This window comes from Spinacia oleracea, chromosome 2, assembly GCF_020520425.1.
Source record: "Spinacia oleracea cultivar Varoflay chromosome 2, BTI_SOV_V1, whole genome shotgun sequence".
In the NCBI taxonomy this organism is placed as follows: Eukaryota; Viridiplantae; Streptophyta; class Magnoliopsida; order Caryophyllales; family Amaranthaceae; genus Spinacia; species Spinacia oleracea.
The window spans coordinates 92,001,091-92,017,344 of NC_079488.1; the positions used below are offsets into that span (position 1 = coordinate 92,001,091).

The 16,254-nt window shown below is 34.1% G+C and overlaps 3 protein-coding genes and 1 long non-coding RNA gene across 6 annotated transcripts; 3 read left to right on the forward strand and 1 right to left on the reverse strand.

Annotated features, from left to right (window-relative positions):
• Window positions 1-1,399: 1,399 nt before the first annotated feature.
• On the forward strand, window positions 1,400-4,351 carry LOC110790081 (50S ribosomal protein L3, chloroplastic-like). Of its 2 annotated transcripts, none has more exons than XM_021994814.2 (3): window positions 1,400-1,531; window positions 2,147-2,781; window positions 3,897-4,351. In XM_021994814.2, exons 2-3 carry the CDS (start codon window positions 2,154-2,156, stop codon window positions 4,184-4,186), a joined length of 918 nt encoding a protein of 305 aa, XP_021850506.2. In that variant the 5' UTR covers window positions 1,400-1,531; window positions 2,147-2,153; the 3' UTR covers window positions 4,187-4,351. The 2 variants fall into 2 exon arrangements, with proteins under 2 accessions (XP_021850506.2, XP_021850507.2); XM_021994815.2 differs by having other exon boundaries at window positions 1,517-1,626.
• A 199-nt stretch (window positions 4,352-4,550) lies between these two features.
• Window positions 4,551-5,407, reverse strand: LOC110790069 (agamous-like MADS-box protein AGL61). Its single transcript, XM_021994804.2, has one exon. The coding sequence runs from the start codon at window positions 5,372-5,374 to the stop codon at window positions 4,724-4,726; it is 651 nt and encodes a 216-aa protein (XP_021850496.1). The 5' UTR covers window positions 5,375-5,407; the 3' UTR covers window positions 4,551-4,723.
• Window positions 5,408-8,032: 2,625 nt separating this feature from the next.
• LOC110790075 (17.6 kDa class II heat shock protein-like) lies at window positions 8,033-9,431 on the forward strand. The gene is made up of 2 exons (XM_021994809.2): window positions 8,033-8,322; window positions 8,972-9,431. The coding sequence occupies exons 1-2, from the start codon at window positions 8,086-8,088 to the stop codon at window positions 9,260-9,262; spliced, it is 528 nt and encodes a 175-aa protein (XP_021850501.2). The 5' UTR covers window positions 8,033-8,085; the 3' UTR covers window positions 9,263-9,431.
• Window positions 9,432-11,883: 2,452 nt separating this feature from the next.
• LOC130468008 (uncharacterized) lies at window positions 11,884-15,889 on the forward strand. Of its 2 annotated transcripts, none has more exons than XR_008928270.1 (3): window positions 11,884-12,372; window positions 13,925-14,230; window positions 15,556-15,889. It is a non-coding gene; the product is annotated as an uncharacterized lncRNA (long non-coding RNA). The 2 variants fall into 2 exon arrangements; XR_008928269.1 differs by having other exon boundaries at window positions 11,891-12,372; window positions 14,027-14,230.
• Window positions 15,890-16,254: the final 365 nt, after the last annotated feature.

Genomic DNA, 16,254 nt, shown 5'->3' on the forward strand with positions numbered 1-16,254 from the left:
ATTCTAACTGCGTAATTTCCCATCTAAAATTATATATGCCACCTAAGACTATTAGAAACCGAAGAGGAAAAGCACAAGAGGACGATGATCAAAACAATGATATCTCTTTGGAAAACCCTCCTAGACCAACAACTCATGTCCGTGAAGACAATGCACTTCCTCTCCTAAATCCTACAGAGATTGAAAGGTCACATGATGACGCTAGAGCATCGAACCCGAGGCCAAATTTATATTTAAGAAATATAGTCGTGTGGGATCTTATTAGATTCGTCTCAATAATATTTTTAAAATATCAACTTTTCATAATTTTTTCTTATCCATAATTGAAGATGTTAATGTTTGAAATCTTGCATTGGAAAACGTGCGTAAATATTGTGTCATTTAAAAAAGAAATGAGGAAGTATATATTTGGATCGGGTACGGATCGGATTTGTTTGGATCAATTCGTTTTGGGTCATTATTGGCCCGTTCGGGTTATGTGTCGGGAATTCGAGTTGGGTACGTGTCTGGTCTATTCGGGCTCGGGTATGGGTCGGGTCCATTTGGGCCCGCTTATGAAGTGCATAATCTATCACAACACGACCAGACATGAAGTCAACCATCCCGGATTGTGCGTCAGAGGCGATGGCCCAGTTAGGTCAAGTCCACACACACATTAAGTTATACAAGGACAATATTATGTCGATATTCAATATTCCCTCCGTCTAAATTTAGTTATTACACTTACCTTTACACGAAGTTTTAGGTGATAAGTGGTTGTTTGATTATCAATTGTTATTTTATTGAAAAAGTAGATGTGATAGGAGTTAGTGGGGTATTTTTTAAATTGAATGAAAGAGGGTGTGGGGACAAAAAAAATTTAGTGGGAAGAGGAAGACAATATAATAATTGTGGTCATTCCTAATTTAGAAGTGTAACAATTAATTTGGGACGGACGAAAAAGGAAAGTGTAACAACTAATCTGGAACGGAGGGAGTACCAATAATATTAGCACACGACACAACATGATCTCCATAAATACCTCCATCAAAAACCCAACGGGAAGCAGAAAACGACTTCGAAATTACTTGAATTCTAAATGAGTGGGGTCCATATAGTATCTCGGCTTCCCACTAACTTTTTGTAGTGTTTTTAGTTTATTTAATAATAATAATTATAATAAGAAAATTAACAATTATTATTATTACTAGAATGTGCGTGTGCATAAGCACAGGATATATAGTGATGCAAATAAAAATAAAAATAATATACTTTTACATAAGGGTAAACCAAAAAAAAACCCGAACATGACCCGACCGAAAACCAACCCGACCTGCACCCGAGTGATAAAGTGACCCAACACGACCCGACATGAGTATAACCCGAGATGACCGGACCCGTAAGCAAAATTGCAAAACAAGTTAACGGCCCAGACCTAACCACGTGATAGGCACGAAACAAAAATTGACCCTTATCTATCTTCATTATCCTCTTACCTCCCTCACTTCACTTCTCACCAGTCCTGTACTTTCTTAGAGTAGAAACTAGAAAGGTATGGCTCCTTCCCTTCTCTAACTTTCCTGAATTTTTCTTCGAATCTCCTTCCCCCTTTCCCAAATTTGGGGTTTTAGTTCAAATATTACATTTGTAAGCTCCAAAACTTTTATCTTTTTCCTTAATTGAACAATTATGTGAGTCATTGGGGTTTAATTTATTGCAATTTATCTTCTTTTTTCATTTTTCTTGTTCACATTCTTATCTTTTGATTTGATTTTATGCTTTGTTTAATATTTTCTTGTTTCAAAGTTTTGGATTGTTATCTGGGTCTGTCGAAATTCCCTCTATTCTCTTTTTAGGGTTGTGATTTTTGTAGTGTATAAGTTAAAAATTTTCCCATTTTTTTGGGGTTATAGCTGAAATTGAACACTATTCACTTAATTAATCGGGGGTTCTATTTATTTTTCTTGCATTTTTTAATATTAGGTCATGATTATTATGGTTGATTTTGAAGTTTCAAATGTGGGGTAATTATTGATTGGTTTGAATAGTTTTGATACCAATTTGCCTCTATTGTTGCTCTGCATATTTAGTTTGGTGTTATTACCAGCTTCTAGAGAAAATTCTCGTGTCGAGATTTACATCTTTTGCTGCTTTTCTCTGTTTACAGTGCCATCATGGCAGCAATTTTGCCCACATTCTCGATAAAAAGCAGTAGCTGCACTTATTCGAGCAGTAAACGGAGCCTGAGCTCTCCGAAAGCTGTATCTTTGTCAAGTTCGGTCAATGGTACTCCTAAGGTTCAGTCCTTGCGTCTGTCTACATCATTTGTTTGCTCCCCGAATCAGATTATTAAGCTAAAATCTGTGAGCCCTAGCCGGTCTACACAACTAAGAAGAGCAGTAGGGGGTTTGGAGATAAAGATGATGAGTGTTGATGCTGGGATTGGTGTTATGGGTACTAAGCTGGGAATGATGAGTTTTTTTGAGGAAGATGGTACTGTAGTTCCCGTGACTGTGATAGGGTTCAAGGAGGGAAATATTGTTACACAAGTAAAGACAGAGTCTACGGACGGGTATAATGCAGTTCAAGTGGGTTATGAGAGACTTAGAGATCGCAAGCTCACCATGCCCGAGCGTGGGCACTTGAACAAGGCTGGTGTGATTCCCATGCGTCATCTTCAGGAGTTTCGTCTTGTATCTGTTGATGACTTTACTCCCAGTCAAAAGCTTTTGTTTGAGGAGCTCTTCAAGGAAGGTGACATGGTGGATATCTCTGGTACAACCATTGGAAAGGGGTTCCAAGGTATCTTTCTCACTCTTGATTACCTTTTTTTATTGTTGCCTATATGGTCTTTAGCATGCTTTGCAATTAATTGTTCATATGTTTAATTGATGTGAATTTAAAACTTGTTGAACATTTGTCTGAAATTTACGGTCAATTTGGAAGTCTCTTTTCAGTCCAAACAACAAGCTTCCAAACATAACAACGTAGCCAGATTCTTAGTTAAGTCAAAATCAACCGCAGAAAAAAGAAAACTGATCACTTATGAGGAATTGATTCTTAGGGTTCTTGTTTGTGGTTAAGATGCACTTTTAATAGTTCTGGTTATACCCAAAGTGGAGTTAAAAGATGATTGAGGCAGTCGGCGTTCATATCAGCCAGTAAAACACCATCTTCCTAACCCCAGAACAAGATAGCTTCATAGTCTCCCCTGATGGACTTCTAGGAAGGACCACAAAACGTACAAAATATGAATAACCCACCTGCCACCTGGTATATGCTGTTTACATTTGACAAAATCCCCACCCGTGCCAACTCATCAACATGCACAGACACTTGACATCATAGAAGCTTAGCTTCAATTAATAAAACTAAGGTTAGACGAAACCAAAAGTTACTGCCAGTAGACGTTAGGGAACATCAACGTGAGAAGTTGTCAACACTCGTGAAACAACTACACATGTTTCTGCTTTTGAAGAGCAGCTTGTTTAGTTCTGTGTAAAGCTGTGTGTTCTCAAGTGACAGCATACAACTATACAAGCAGCTTCAACACTCAACAATACACCTAATTGTTGCAGCCGGCAGCAGAGCCTCATGGATCTGCATACACTTCAACAGTCTGCTTTGTTCTCACTCCTAAATATTACTCAACACCATCAGATACCAGCAACCTGAATAACTTTCCAAACGACTCCTTTGTAAACGTGGTTTTTAAATTTTGTTTTTGTTTTGGTATTGTGGGTAGTTGTTGACTGGATCCCTACATATATTGCCTTTCACTGCCTGTGTTATAGCTGTATTTTATTGGTATGTATGTGTTCATCAACTTGCCAAGATGTCGTGCAAAATCATGCTGGATAATGAAGATACAAAGATCGAATATTAGTGTATATCTGAATTTGTTATGTGTTACACAGGTGGAATCAAACGGCACAACTTTAAGAGGGGTCTGATGACTCACGGATCCAAGAGTCACAGGGCTTTGGGATCCATTGGAGCTGGAACAACACCCGGGCATGTCTACAAAGGCAAGAAAATGCCTGGAAGGATGGGAGGAACCAAGACCAAGATCAGAAAGCTCAAGATCATGAAAATCGACACAGATCTTCGTGTCGTCATGATCAAAGGCGCCGTTCCTGGCAAACCAGGAAACCTCTTGCGCCTTGCACCAGCTAAGATAGTCGGCAAAAACATTCCTAAGAATTAGACTTTTTGGAGTTTTTTGTTATGTTTTGCTGTAGATTTGTTGTACGTAACTTTTGCTGTATATTTCTGATGACCGATGAGTGTTATCTATTAACATTACCGTGATCTATATTTTGTATTCATCTTCTTCATTGGCAGCATCAATTAGAAATGTTAAATTCGAAGATGTTAAATAGTTTGATCGGTATTTTTTTTTACCACACTACAATTTTTTTCTTATGACATTACTTCTCCGGTGATAATCATAGCAAAATATGATATCAGTGTTCATTAATGCGAGTTGGTGTCAGTAAATGATAAATTTAGACCAAATAGAAGAATCTTGTTACTTATAATTGCATGAAGAAAGTTTTATTGCATGTAAATTGTTTTCCTAAATTGAAATGATTTCAACAGAGGAAGAACTAAGAAGTAAGAACAACACCGGAAAAAACACAGAAAACAATACCATTCAAGAAAAAGAAAAAAAAAACACGCACACAGAAGTTTGGAACTAGTGAGATGCTAGTCAAAAACAAAAAACGAAGCTAAGGCAAGATTAGAACATTTTTTGTGAATGGAAGTTGGCAAATTGATGATCAGGACGAGCAAAGCCTTCAATTTTGGCCTCAATAGATTTAAGGTCGAAATGTTGATCAGAAACACCACTATTATTATCCATGCTTAAACCTGATGAAGACGCGTTTGTTTTCTCCAGAAACATAGCTTGATTAGCTATATTTTTCTTAAGATCCTCCATTGAAGCACTCAAAACTTGGAGTTCATGCAACCCAAGGTTATCGATAGGCGCCTCCCACCACCATTGATTAGGCTTCCCCTTCAAGTTGTTAAACACTTCTCCTCTAACCTTTTCAGCCTCTAATAGATCAAGTATTTTGGTTAACTGTGAGTTGAGTTCACGCATACTACAACTTTGTTCACCACCCACACCTTCATCTCTAGGACTTATTGTGTTACGACTAAGGTAACGATTCACTATAGATTCCACATCAGGGTATCCAAAAGAAAATATTTTTTGGCCAGGGGAGAAAACGATTATAATGGCTTCTACACCACAAAGAGTGCATATTTCACTAGCTTTCTTAAACAAACCTAGACGCCGTTTTGAAAATGTTACTTGTCTATGGCTTGGATTTTTAATCCTAGCCATTTTTATCTTCTGACGACCTTTTGATTCCTTCTTTGCCATGGATGATTTGATGAAGGATTAATTGGAAGAAAAATTGACTACAACAAAAGCTATTTTATGTTGTTGTTAATAAGAAATACCAACTTAGAGGGTATTTAAAGGGTAAGCTGTGCTTCTTAAAACTTAATTAATTAATTCTTTACCAATTATTGAAGATTTAGGAGTTTAACATATCTTATCTAATTAATATTTTTCTCATTATGGAGATTTATTACCATTTACTTTGTAACTAGTATTGTTCATCCAACCAGATAATTAAATCATAGGATAGCCAAAAAAAGCATTTGACCCTGAAAAGTCAATTATGTTTCAATAATGTGTATTTATTTCAAAGGTTAGGAACATCATATGTTACTATCTTAGTGCTTGGGATTCCCCTCCTTTTCCTGTTTTGCTTCATGACATTCATTTCTTTTTAATTCGGTTTTATTGAATTTAAATACAAATAATTAAGCCATGGAAGTATCATAATACGATGGACAATGACATAGAATCCAATATTACTACATTTGAATCCAATGATGATTTGATATACTACGTACAATGTATGGCCATAGTGTCGATTTTTCTTACAAATTTCGAAATAATTTCATGCGTTAGAAGTAGTAGTTTGTAAAAGTTGTTCAAATACAATATTTAGTTGTTAATCTCATTATTGTGTTATCAATATGTTTCACATGGTACGTATTGCGCATGAAAACAAAGTATTCGGTAGCTTTAGTTGGTAAAGTATTTGAGAGGTAATATCCAAAACATAAAATCATGTTTCATTATAAGCTATTCGATCTATACTTTATGACTAAACAATTACTTCATACGTACATAGTATTATTTTTTCTTTTGTTGTGGTTGAACTAAAACCAATTCCTTAAAGAAATACTTCACACTTGACTCTAAATAGGTCTTCCTTGTTTTAGAGATCATCCTATATATGTTAAAAGAGTGATACAGATATTAAATACAATATTACGGAGTACTCCGTACTCTATATATGTGAAGAATTGTTTTAATAGATAGATTTAACCAACGTATGGAGTATCACATGTCATTCAAGTACGTCATTGGCTGATCAATTTTATCAAGCTAGTGTGAACCTTAAGAAAGCTCTCAAACGATCCAAATAGTTTAATCTACTACGTAGTACTTAACTAGGTTAGATCCCGTGCGCGCACGGCTTTTCTAAAATCAATTAGCCACTTTTTTATAATATATTTGAATGAAATATTTCTCTCTCATAATTTATTGCATAATTAATAAAACTTGAACGTTACTCATTTAACCATCTTCCAATTTCAGTCCTATTACCTATTGCATATTTTATATGCTTAATATGTTAATTAGGCCAAAGTATTCGATATACTAACATGCTAATTTGACCAAAATATTAAGTAACTATATCTTTCATTATTAATATATTGATTTGACTAAAATATTTCCAAAAATAACAAATTATTACGTAACATATATTATTTCCATAAACATACATTCTTTTTTCTATACATAAATGGTTAAATAAAAAATGATAGAAATTAAAAATATAAATAACCTAAAGTATTTAGGAAATTTATTTTTGGAGGGAAAATTTGGAAAATTTGTCAAATACAACCTAATAAAGTTCTCTATTTGCCAATTACAAACTCAAATTTCTATTTTTGCCAATTACAACCTCAAATTTATACGTCCATTTTAAATTACAACCCGAAATTATTTTCCGGCAAAAATCACCGGAAGATGATGTCATAATGTCATTAAAAAAAATAGTTACATATTTTCTATAAAAAAATTAAATCGATAAATAAGAATTAAAACAAAAAAAATCGAAAAAATAATTTTTTTTACAGATATTATATACTTAATAATTGTTTTAATAACGTTATGACATAATCTTTCGGTGATTTTTGCCAGAAAATGGTTTTGGGTTGTAATTTAAAATAGATGTACAAGTTTAAGGTTGTAATTGACAAAAATAAAAATTTGAGGTTGTAATTGACAAATAGAGAACTTTATTAGGTTGTATTTGGCCAATTTGTCGGAAAATTTTACACCAGGAATTGACATGTGTCATTCCTGGTATCTATTTTAGTATATAGTAATAGATTAAAAAAGAGTAGGGGCTTTGTGGCAAGTAGACACGATTAAGGGGTCGGAAATGCATGAGCCGTATCGTATGACAACCCGTTGGGAAATTTATTTCATTCTTTTATAATTTGCTGTTCCTTTTCTCCTTTCGAAGTTGTTACATGCGTTATGTATTAGTGTCCATTATAATATTCATAACATATTACATTGCGAGAATATGGATAACTCGCTAACATATTACGTACTGTCCATTCATAATATTCATAATTAATCATGTTCCTATATAAAATTAAGGAAACTAATTTTGAGCATAATTTACAATCTTTAACAATATGGAGAAATAATTTTTTTCAGAGAAAAGTTAGGCAGAGATTTTATTACAGGTTATATGGAGAAATAATCTAAATGATCGTTCATATAGTATATATATAAAAAACAGGTGGAAGCATAGAACATGGCAACATATCCTTTTGCATACATGAATACATGATGTCACATTTAAACACCCCTCTCTAACTTGTCTATATATATGTAATGACATTAGCCATAAGATGAACTCTTAATCAAGTCAAACAGTTAAGTTAATTGATAAATAATCAGATTATTATACTCACACAGTTGAAGGAAATTAAATGGAGGAAATAGCAAAAGAAATGGAGAAAGTTGGATTAGTGAATAATAATCATGATTGTGATGACATGATTAAGGAAGATGAAGCAGCCGGAGGAGATAATCAAGGTAGGAAGAATGGTGGAAAGAAGAATGATCAACAAAAGACAACTTTGAGAACACCCGCTGATATTTACGAACATCCTTGTTTTTATTCCTTTATTCTTGATATGCCTGGCCTTGATGCTCAAAATATTAAGGTAATTTATTATTTCATTTGTACAATTTTCTTTTGTTCTATTTCTTTCTGTAAGTCTGTTCGGCAACATCTGATTAAATTGGAACGATACAAAGAAAATGAACATGATCCCTCATAAATGCATGTCATATAAATCAAGAAATATTGTGGTTAATATGACGTTTCACTACAAGAATTTGTATCTTTAACGACAACCTAATTACGACGGGTCAAAAAATCCGTCGCAAAAGCCTTTTGCGACGGGGTTAACAACCAAACAAAGACGGGAACAACCGTCGCAAATGTTTTTTATGACGGGTTAACGACGAGATTTTCCATTAACGACGGCCCCTTTTATGACGGATTTGTGACAAGAAATCCCGTCATTAATCAATGATTATTGGCCTTTAGCGAAGGAATTTCCCGTCATTAATGGTACAATAATTTGTAGTAATACATAATATTAATAGAGCACAATATGTTTAGAATACTTGTGATTTGTGAATAGAGTTAAAATCATGGTCTAAAAGGTTTGTGGTATGTTCATACTATTTTTACCAATTATCACATGTGTATGGTATCTTAATTATATAGTCTGATATGTCTTGATTTTATGGTTGAGTATATCTAAAAGTCAAATATGGCATAACAATGTAATGGTAAACTAACAGGTGAAGGTAGAAAATGGGATACTTCATGTATCAGGGAAGAAGAAAAAGAAGCAGATAATAGGAGAACCGACGACGACGACGGGGAACGAAGGAGTGAAGGTGATAAGGATAGAAAGGAGGAGAGCAAGGTACATGAGGAAGTTTACATTGTCTGAAAATGCAAGCCATGAACAAGTCAAGGCTGCCTACAAAGATGGAGTGCTTTCCATTACTGTTGCTAAGCTGTCCAATACTCTTCATGTTCAACACTCATCTAACCCCATCTCCCTCACCAATGTTTCTATTTCTTAATTTATTTATTTAATTTACATCATTATTCTTCTTTTATTTCTTTATCTATATCTTTTGTCATTTATTTATTGATTTTCTAAGTTTACAGTGTCAATGTTTTTTATTTTGTCATGTATACCCTAAATATACTTGTTTACATCAATGTTAATTCAACGTATGTATTGGCTTACCGCTTACATGATCGAGTTTACCAAGCGCACAGTACATTCAAACTCATTTTTTTATTGCTCTTTTTTTTATTTGTTTGAATGTCTTTTTATGATGTACACTAATAAAGTGGAAAGTAAAGAGCCAATTAAAAGGGCGACAATATTTAAGCAAGGGGAGAGGCTTCAATATTGCATTTATATAAATAGTCATTTAAAAAAGACGAAATGGGGTTGTCCTATTAAAATACTATCAAAGAAGGCGACTTAGAAATCATCTTCTATAATAATAACAATATGGGCGGGAAATGCTAAATCGTCCTCTTTGATAAAACTAATAACACAACAACTTAAAATCATCATCTTTAAGAAAATCGCTTTATGAAAAATTAAAGATACAAAGAAAATACATACTTAATGTTAATTCAGACATATAATGAAAATGGTTATGCATGAGATTTCAAAAAACACACTACGTATTCAATAACTATTATGAGCTGCTCGATCATATTACATGCCCCGATTACACGTTACATCCTCTCACATGTAAGGAGAAAATGTGGTAGGAACCATCTATGTGCATAAAAATACTCTTGGGTGCACAGTGCCCTGGGAGTACCTAATAATTTTTCAATGAGATGTTAGTATGTTCCTAATATATTCAATACTCCCTCTATTCCATAATGTTCCTCATGTTTACTATTCATATGGTCAAAGTTTAAAAAATTTGACCGTAATTAATAGTATGATTAAGAGTATAAATGTTAACTTGTGGGATATCATTGGATTCGTTTCAATATAAATTTTCTAAATATAAATTTTTTATAGTTTTTACTAATACATAATTAAAATTATTAACGGTAAAGTAGTGCATTGGAGACCGCGCATAATGAAAAAGTGAGGAACAATATGGAACGGAGGAAGTACTCCATAACTCATAGACTATTTGTGATTTTTTCTTTTAATTTACCTTTCTTATTGTTATTTTTCCCAAGTATAGAATTTGTATAAGTACGGAAAATATATCGTATATTGATCATGAAGCTACAAAATATGAAAGTTCCCTTCTAATACGTATGTAGAGATAGGTTATTATCATTAGGAGATAACTAATAACATAATTTAAGAAAAATATATTTAAATATACTAATTTAAATCGATATACTATGTATTTGCAGCTTCTTATTAGGTTTCGAAGATAATCGGTATAATTCAACCTGGATATAAAATTTCATATAGTTAAAAATGCTGATTTTTTGAGCGAGTAAAAAAATGAGATTTAAAAAGTACTCCGTATCGTGTTTTTCCATTGGGTTTTAAACTTTTAATGGCTGCTTGGTGTATTACTTGGGTGAGGCATAAGGGATTATTTAACAAGCTTGACCATTTCCCTATAAATGTTCTAAAATTCCAATAGACCTTTTTTTTTATAGAATCATATTATTCTCTTTGATTCTACCAATTTTATTTGAGATTTAAATCAATTCCACATACTCCGTACTTAAATAGTTAAGATTTAAATCACGATTTTAACAACATTGTATGTTATCTTATAAATAGGAGTCCATAAGTCAATGTATTAACAACCAATTGGGTAAAATACCAATTTCTTCTCTCAAACAAGAAAAAATGGATCAATAGTTAGAGCTTGCAATTGTAAAAAAATGTCGAAAAATGTATTTTTGTTGGCTACAGTGGTAGTGTGCTTGGTGATTTTGCCCGTGATTAAGCCACCATTGCCGGCGCCTCCAACAATGTTCCTCCTTGTCCCTCTTATCATCTTAGGAGGGTTATTCTTTGTGGCTTTTACTACTCCCTACATAAATTGGTAGATCAAGATCAATAGATGTTTTCGTTACATTGGAGGCTATTGTGAAAACTTTTTTTTTTTGTGTTTCTTATTTTATCCAACGTTTTTAGCTCTTCCATTTAGTTTATTAAATAGATTAGGTCCCGTGCACGTACAGATTTTCTGAAATTATTTAGCCATTTTTTTATAATATATTTAACTCAAACATTTCTCTCCCATAAGTTACCGTATAATTAATAAATCTTGAACATTACTCGTTTAAGCATCTTGCAATTTCGGTCTGATTACATATTGCCTTTTTATGCTTAATATACTAATTAGACCAAAATATTTGATGTATTAATATGCTAATTTGACCAAAATATTAAGTAAATATATTTCATTATTAATATATTGACACTACTACATTTCTAATCAAATGCGACGGTTTAAAAAAGCCTAATGCGACACTTCACATAGAACCGTTGCATTAGATGATGCTAATGCAACGGTTTCCTCTATAATACACATGAAAGTTGGGCTAATGTAACGGTAGTGATAAACCGTCGCATTAGATTGTCTAATGCAACGCCTTGCTAGGCTAATGTAACGATGGTGAAAATAAAATATCAAAATACCCGCGTGACCTTTTATTCTTTTCCCTCCCATTTTTTCCCAAAATTTCAAACCCCATAGGCCCATACTTAGAATTATTTTCCCCAAAATTTCCAAGCCCTAGCTGCTCAAATTGTTACCCAAAAAAAAAGATAATAGAAATTAAAAACACAAGAGAGGAGAGAGACTGAGAGAAATTCATGAATTTCGCATCAATTCGCAATTCGCAGATCTAGGGTTTAGAGGGTCTGTAATTCGCAAGTGAGGGTTTAGAGGGTCTGCTTCGGGGGTTTAGAGGGTCGGCAACACCACCACGAGGAAGGAAGAGGACGTCGAAGGAAGGAGACGAGCCATCCATTCATGAATTTTGCATCAATTCACAATTCGCAGTTCTAGGGTTTAGAGGGTCTGTAATTCGCAAGTGAAGGTTTAGAGGGTCTGCTTCGGGGGTTTAGAGGGTCGGCAACACCACCACGAGGAAGGAGAGGACGTCGAAGGAAGGAGACGAGCCATCCATTCAAGTTGTAATCCCGTAAAACAGATTCATAAACTCTCACAAGGTTTGTTATTTAGATTAAATTTCTGGCCTAATTTCTTGAATTACGTTTAAGGTTTGCCTATTTAGGATTTTGATGATTTGCAATGATGGGGGTTTAACATGTCAGCTCTTTACAATTTCAATGGGTTTACTATATTTCAAAGATGATTTTGATTTTTGCATCCGCTTAAACGTTCTCTGATTCTGTATACTCCGTATTATTTTTCCTGAGCATTTTGTTTTTTTTTACTAGCTTAGTAATACTGGAAAACTGCTACCCTTGTAGGAAGAGTGATAAGAGCATTTTGAAGTGTTTTGTATTTGGTAGGTGTTTGTGAAGCCTATTGGGTTGAATACTTGTATCATTATTATTATGGTTTGAATTCTGGAATTTTTGGGTAGTTCTTTTTAGAGTTTTTTCCTTAAGATCTCCGGGAAGTCAATTCATTACTCTGTATTCCATCATTAAAGTGAATTGTTTTGTTGTTGGATTGTATTCCGTAGGACTCATACATGTCTAAGTATATGATGGAAGTTCAGGTACCCGTTATTTTGCTGAAGTCTTAGATCTGTAGTCTATTTTCTCCTGCTTAGTAAGTGGTTTCAGAAAAAAAAAAAGAAAAAAAAAAGTGCAAAGATGCTCAATTTCAAGCAATTTTCGAGAAAATAAGTTTTAGTTGATTATAGCTGAGAAGAAAAAGTTTCAATTCTTCAGAAGGTTAAGGCGTTGGGAACATCAGAGGAGTCTAACAGAGGAAAGATTGAACTACCTGATCATAATCAATATAACCAGTGCTTTCATCCAATATGTATGGCATTGTCTCAAAAAATATAGACACAGCAGATATCTTCTTGGTGTCTGTCTGCAACATAATAATTGAAGTTATTAGCTACTCATAATAATTGTGGTTGGTGTGTATGTATCTGGTATTGATTGGGTTGTTCCAAGGCTTTATATTTCAATTATCGGCCGTATTAGTTGACAGTTAGATCTAACCATTGCTATTAACATTAAAATATTGAAACTAGTAAACAATATGATTAATTATTTATAACTGAAATATCAACAAAACATATAATATTGAGAACTAATTAAATTTAGTGTGTTAAATTTTGTAGCCTGTTCAAATAATGAATTTCTCTGAAGTTAGGTAGCTTGCAAACTTTGCAAATTCTAGGCTAATCATATTAAGAATTTATTACAGTACAAGGCTGTAGTGTTTAAGGTGAGGAAAAAGGCTAAAAAAAAGAAGAAAGAAAAGGGGTAGTAAATATTGCTTCCAACATTTACGTTCTCGTAGCTCCAATGGTGAATCTCGTGCTTGCTAGTCGTTCACTCCATCTTGACTTTCCGTGTCTGGGATCTCGCCTGTTAGTTTTGCTTATAGGGCTAGACTAGGTAGCTTGATTTTGCCAACCTTATGTGCTTGCTTTTCCATGCCAACCTTGGCTAGACACAGCATGTTACTCAAACTCTTGGCCGTCCATGTTTCCCTTTGGCCCTTGCTAGTTGCTATCTTGGCTTAAATTGTATTACGTTGTCCGGTAACCCATGCTGGAACGGCCTACTGCAGAGGGTTATGTTCATGATTTCAAGACTTGCGAGTTGCTAGCAGTGTTTAAAAAAGCAGTAAATTGCATGGTTGGTACTGATCATTGGTAACCTTCAAAACCAGTTGGTAAAGCTGTTGAAAGGAGCTCATGAAAGTACATATGGTGGATGCATATATTTCACTCATCTTAGAAGTCTGGTCATCTGGTGGATGGTTACCCAGGCCATGTGGTTTGCCAAATACATTTAGAATCTTGCATAACTGAGGAAGAGAACTGTGAAGCTAAGCAAGGTGCATCCAGAGTCGTGCACGGTTGAACGAATCGAGGTATCAAAAACTTGCTCAAACATAGCATTATTCTGCTGCAATTGTAAATATACTTTGTATTGAATGATCATGTAGAATTGAATATCGGGCCTGGCATCCGGAACTTGTGAGATGATGTGACATTGTGTTGATCATCTAGCTAATTCAGTTGTCTGTTAGCTAAAGATATCCCTAAGGTGATCACTTGAATGTATTCATCTCTTTGAAGCAGTTTCTTAACTTGAATGGTTTCTCTTTCATTAAAACTATATGTAGCCTGAAGTACTTGTGCCATCCAACATGTCTTTGTTAAAATGTATGTGTTAGGTTAGAAAGGTTGATGAGAACTCCTTTTCCAGGAAATACACGAGGCTCAGACCAATTGAGTGTGTGCAAACCATCTCATGTTAGCATGAGCCACAAGTTTATTTACTTACAAGAATAGTGGTAAAGGGAAAGTGGTTACACACTAGTTTTTCTATTATTAGCACAAAACAACATATGAATTTGAGTAATGGGTACTTTCTGGTCATCATGGATTATTATGTCATCTCAGGGATTTTCTTTTTCTTTTGCTGGAATCCTGGTTCTATCATAGCTGTTAGTGATGATGAGGGTGGCCTTCATGAATCCCTTTTGGTTAAAGATACAAATCTTGGCTTGGATTCAGATTGTTTACCAACTAGACTAAAACGGAATGAACTCACTGAATTGGTTAAAGGCACAATCTTGGTCTGTATTCAGGTTGTTTGGATTCATAAATGTTCGGACCAATCTGTTTTTCAGAAATTTGACAGAATTTTGTTTATCTCCTATGAGCACTTTCGATTCTTACTGTCCTTTCACACAAGAGCAGGCGTGGCAGCATGTATGGTCCTGCTGCAGCCAAGCTGCACTATACGGAGTATAATTTGTCTGAACTTGGCACAATTATTTTTCATGGAATTATCAACTGATTATACATGTGATTTAGGACAAATCTACAATACTGCAACATAACTGATGAGTCTGATGAGTGTAAAACTGCTCCAACTTCTTTGCTGTAGAATGTTAGTATGGAGTATTCTACTGCATTTAAATTTCTTTGCTGTTAGCTCGCATTCTATCTTGTGGTAATGTACCCTTTTGTGAATTTTGGAGCTCGAAACTCTGCACAATATTCTTATTTTGAATTTCAGAAAGAAAATTATCAACTAAATACAGTGATAATATCTGATATTGGACATAAGGTAACTGCTTTGTATTAACTGCTTATTCCTTTAGGTGATAATACTTTATTTGCCAAAAAAATGCTAACTTGAGATGGATGCTGACATACTGTTGTATACATGATCTTTATACTACAGGTTTTGGCTCAGTCCCTGACTATGGGTGATTTTGTGAAGAATAATAATCCCAAACAGAAGCATCATCAGGTTAAGTAAGGTGAGCTAAATGGAGAAGAAATGGAGAAAAATGTAGATCTAGCAATGACATGGTGGAGGCTCTTGTTTGTTTTTGAGTCATTTTGTGATTTCTAGTAATGTACATTGAATTTGTTTATGTGGATTTTAATTTTATGCATTTTTTCATTAAAAACACTAAATTAATTAGTGAACGATTATTTTGTAATGCATGTGTCCTATGGGCACTAATATTGTAATATTACTCTTTAAGTCAATGAAAATCTTTTATTATTGACATCCTTTCTTAATTTAGAATAATAACTTTAATTATTATTATTATTATTTATTATTATGAATAAATGAACCCGTTGCATTAGGTGCTCAACAGATCGATTTATTTTGACAATAAATTACCGTTGCATTAGGCTAAAACGTGTTGCATTATTTCTTTAAGCCATTGTAGATAACCGTCACATTAGCTAAAATAACCGTCGCATTAGCTAAAATAAACCGTCGCATTAGCTTAAATGTCCGTCGCATTAGCTAAAGAACTAATGCGACACCCATCCAAGGACCGTCGCATTAGGTGTTTATCTAATGCGACGGTATTAATTTTACCGTTGCATTAGGTCATTGATCGTCGCATTAGGCCTAATGCAA

Bases quoted from the DNA above. Each gene is read 5' to 3' on its own strand.
- LOC110790075 (XM_021994809.2), top strand. From the start codon at position 8,086: ATGGAGGAAATAGCAAAAGAAATGGAGAAAGTTGGATTAGTGAATAAT. The intron at 8,323-8,971 runs GTAATTTATTAT...GTAAACTAACAG, and splicing joins TTGATGCTCAAAATATTAAG to GTGAAGGTAGAAAATGGGAT.
- LOC110790069 (XM_021994804.2), bottom strand. From the start codon at position 5,374: ATGGCAAAGAAGGAATCAAAAGGTCGTCAGAAGATAAAAATGGCTAGG.
- LOC110790081 (XM_021994814.2), top strand. From the start codon at position 2,154: ATGGCAGCAATTTTGCCCACATTCTCGATAAAAAGCAGTAGCTGCACT. The intron at 2,782-3,896 runs GTATCTTTCTCA...TGTGTTACACAG, and splicing joins CATTGGAAAGGGGTTCCAAG to GTGGAATCAAACGGCACAAC.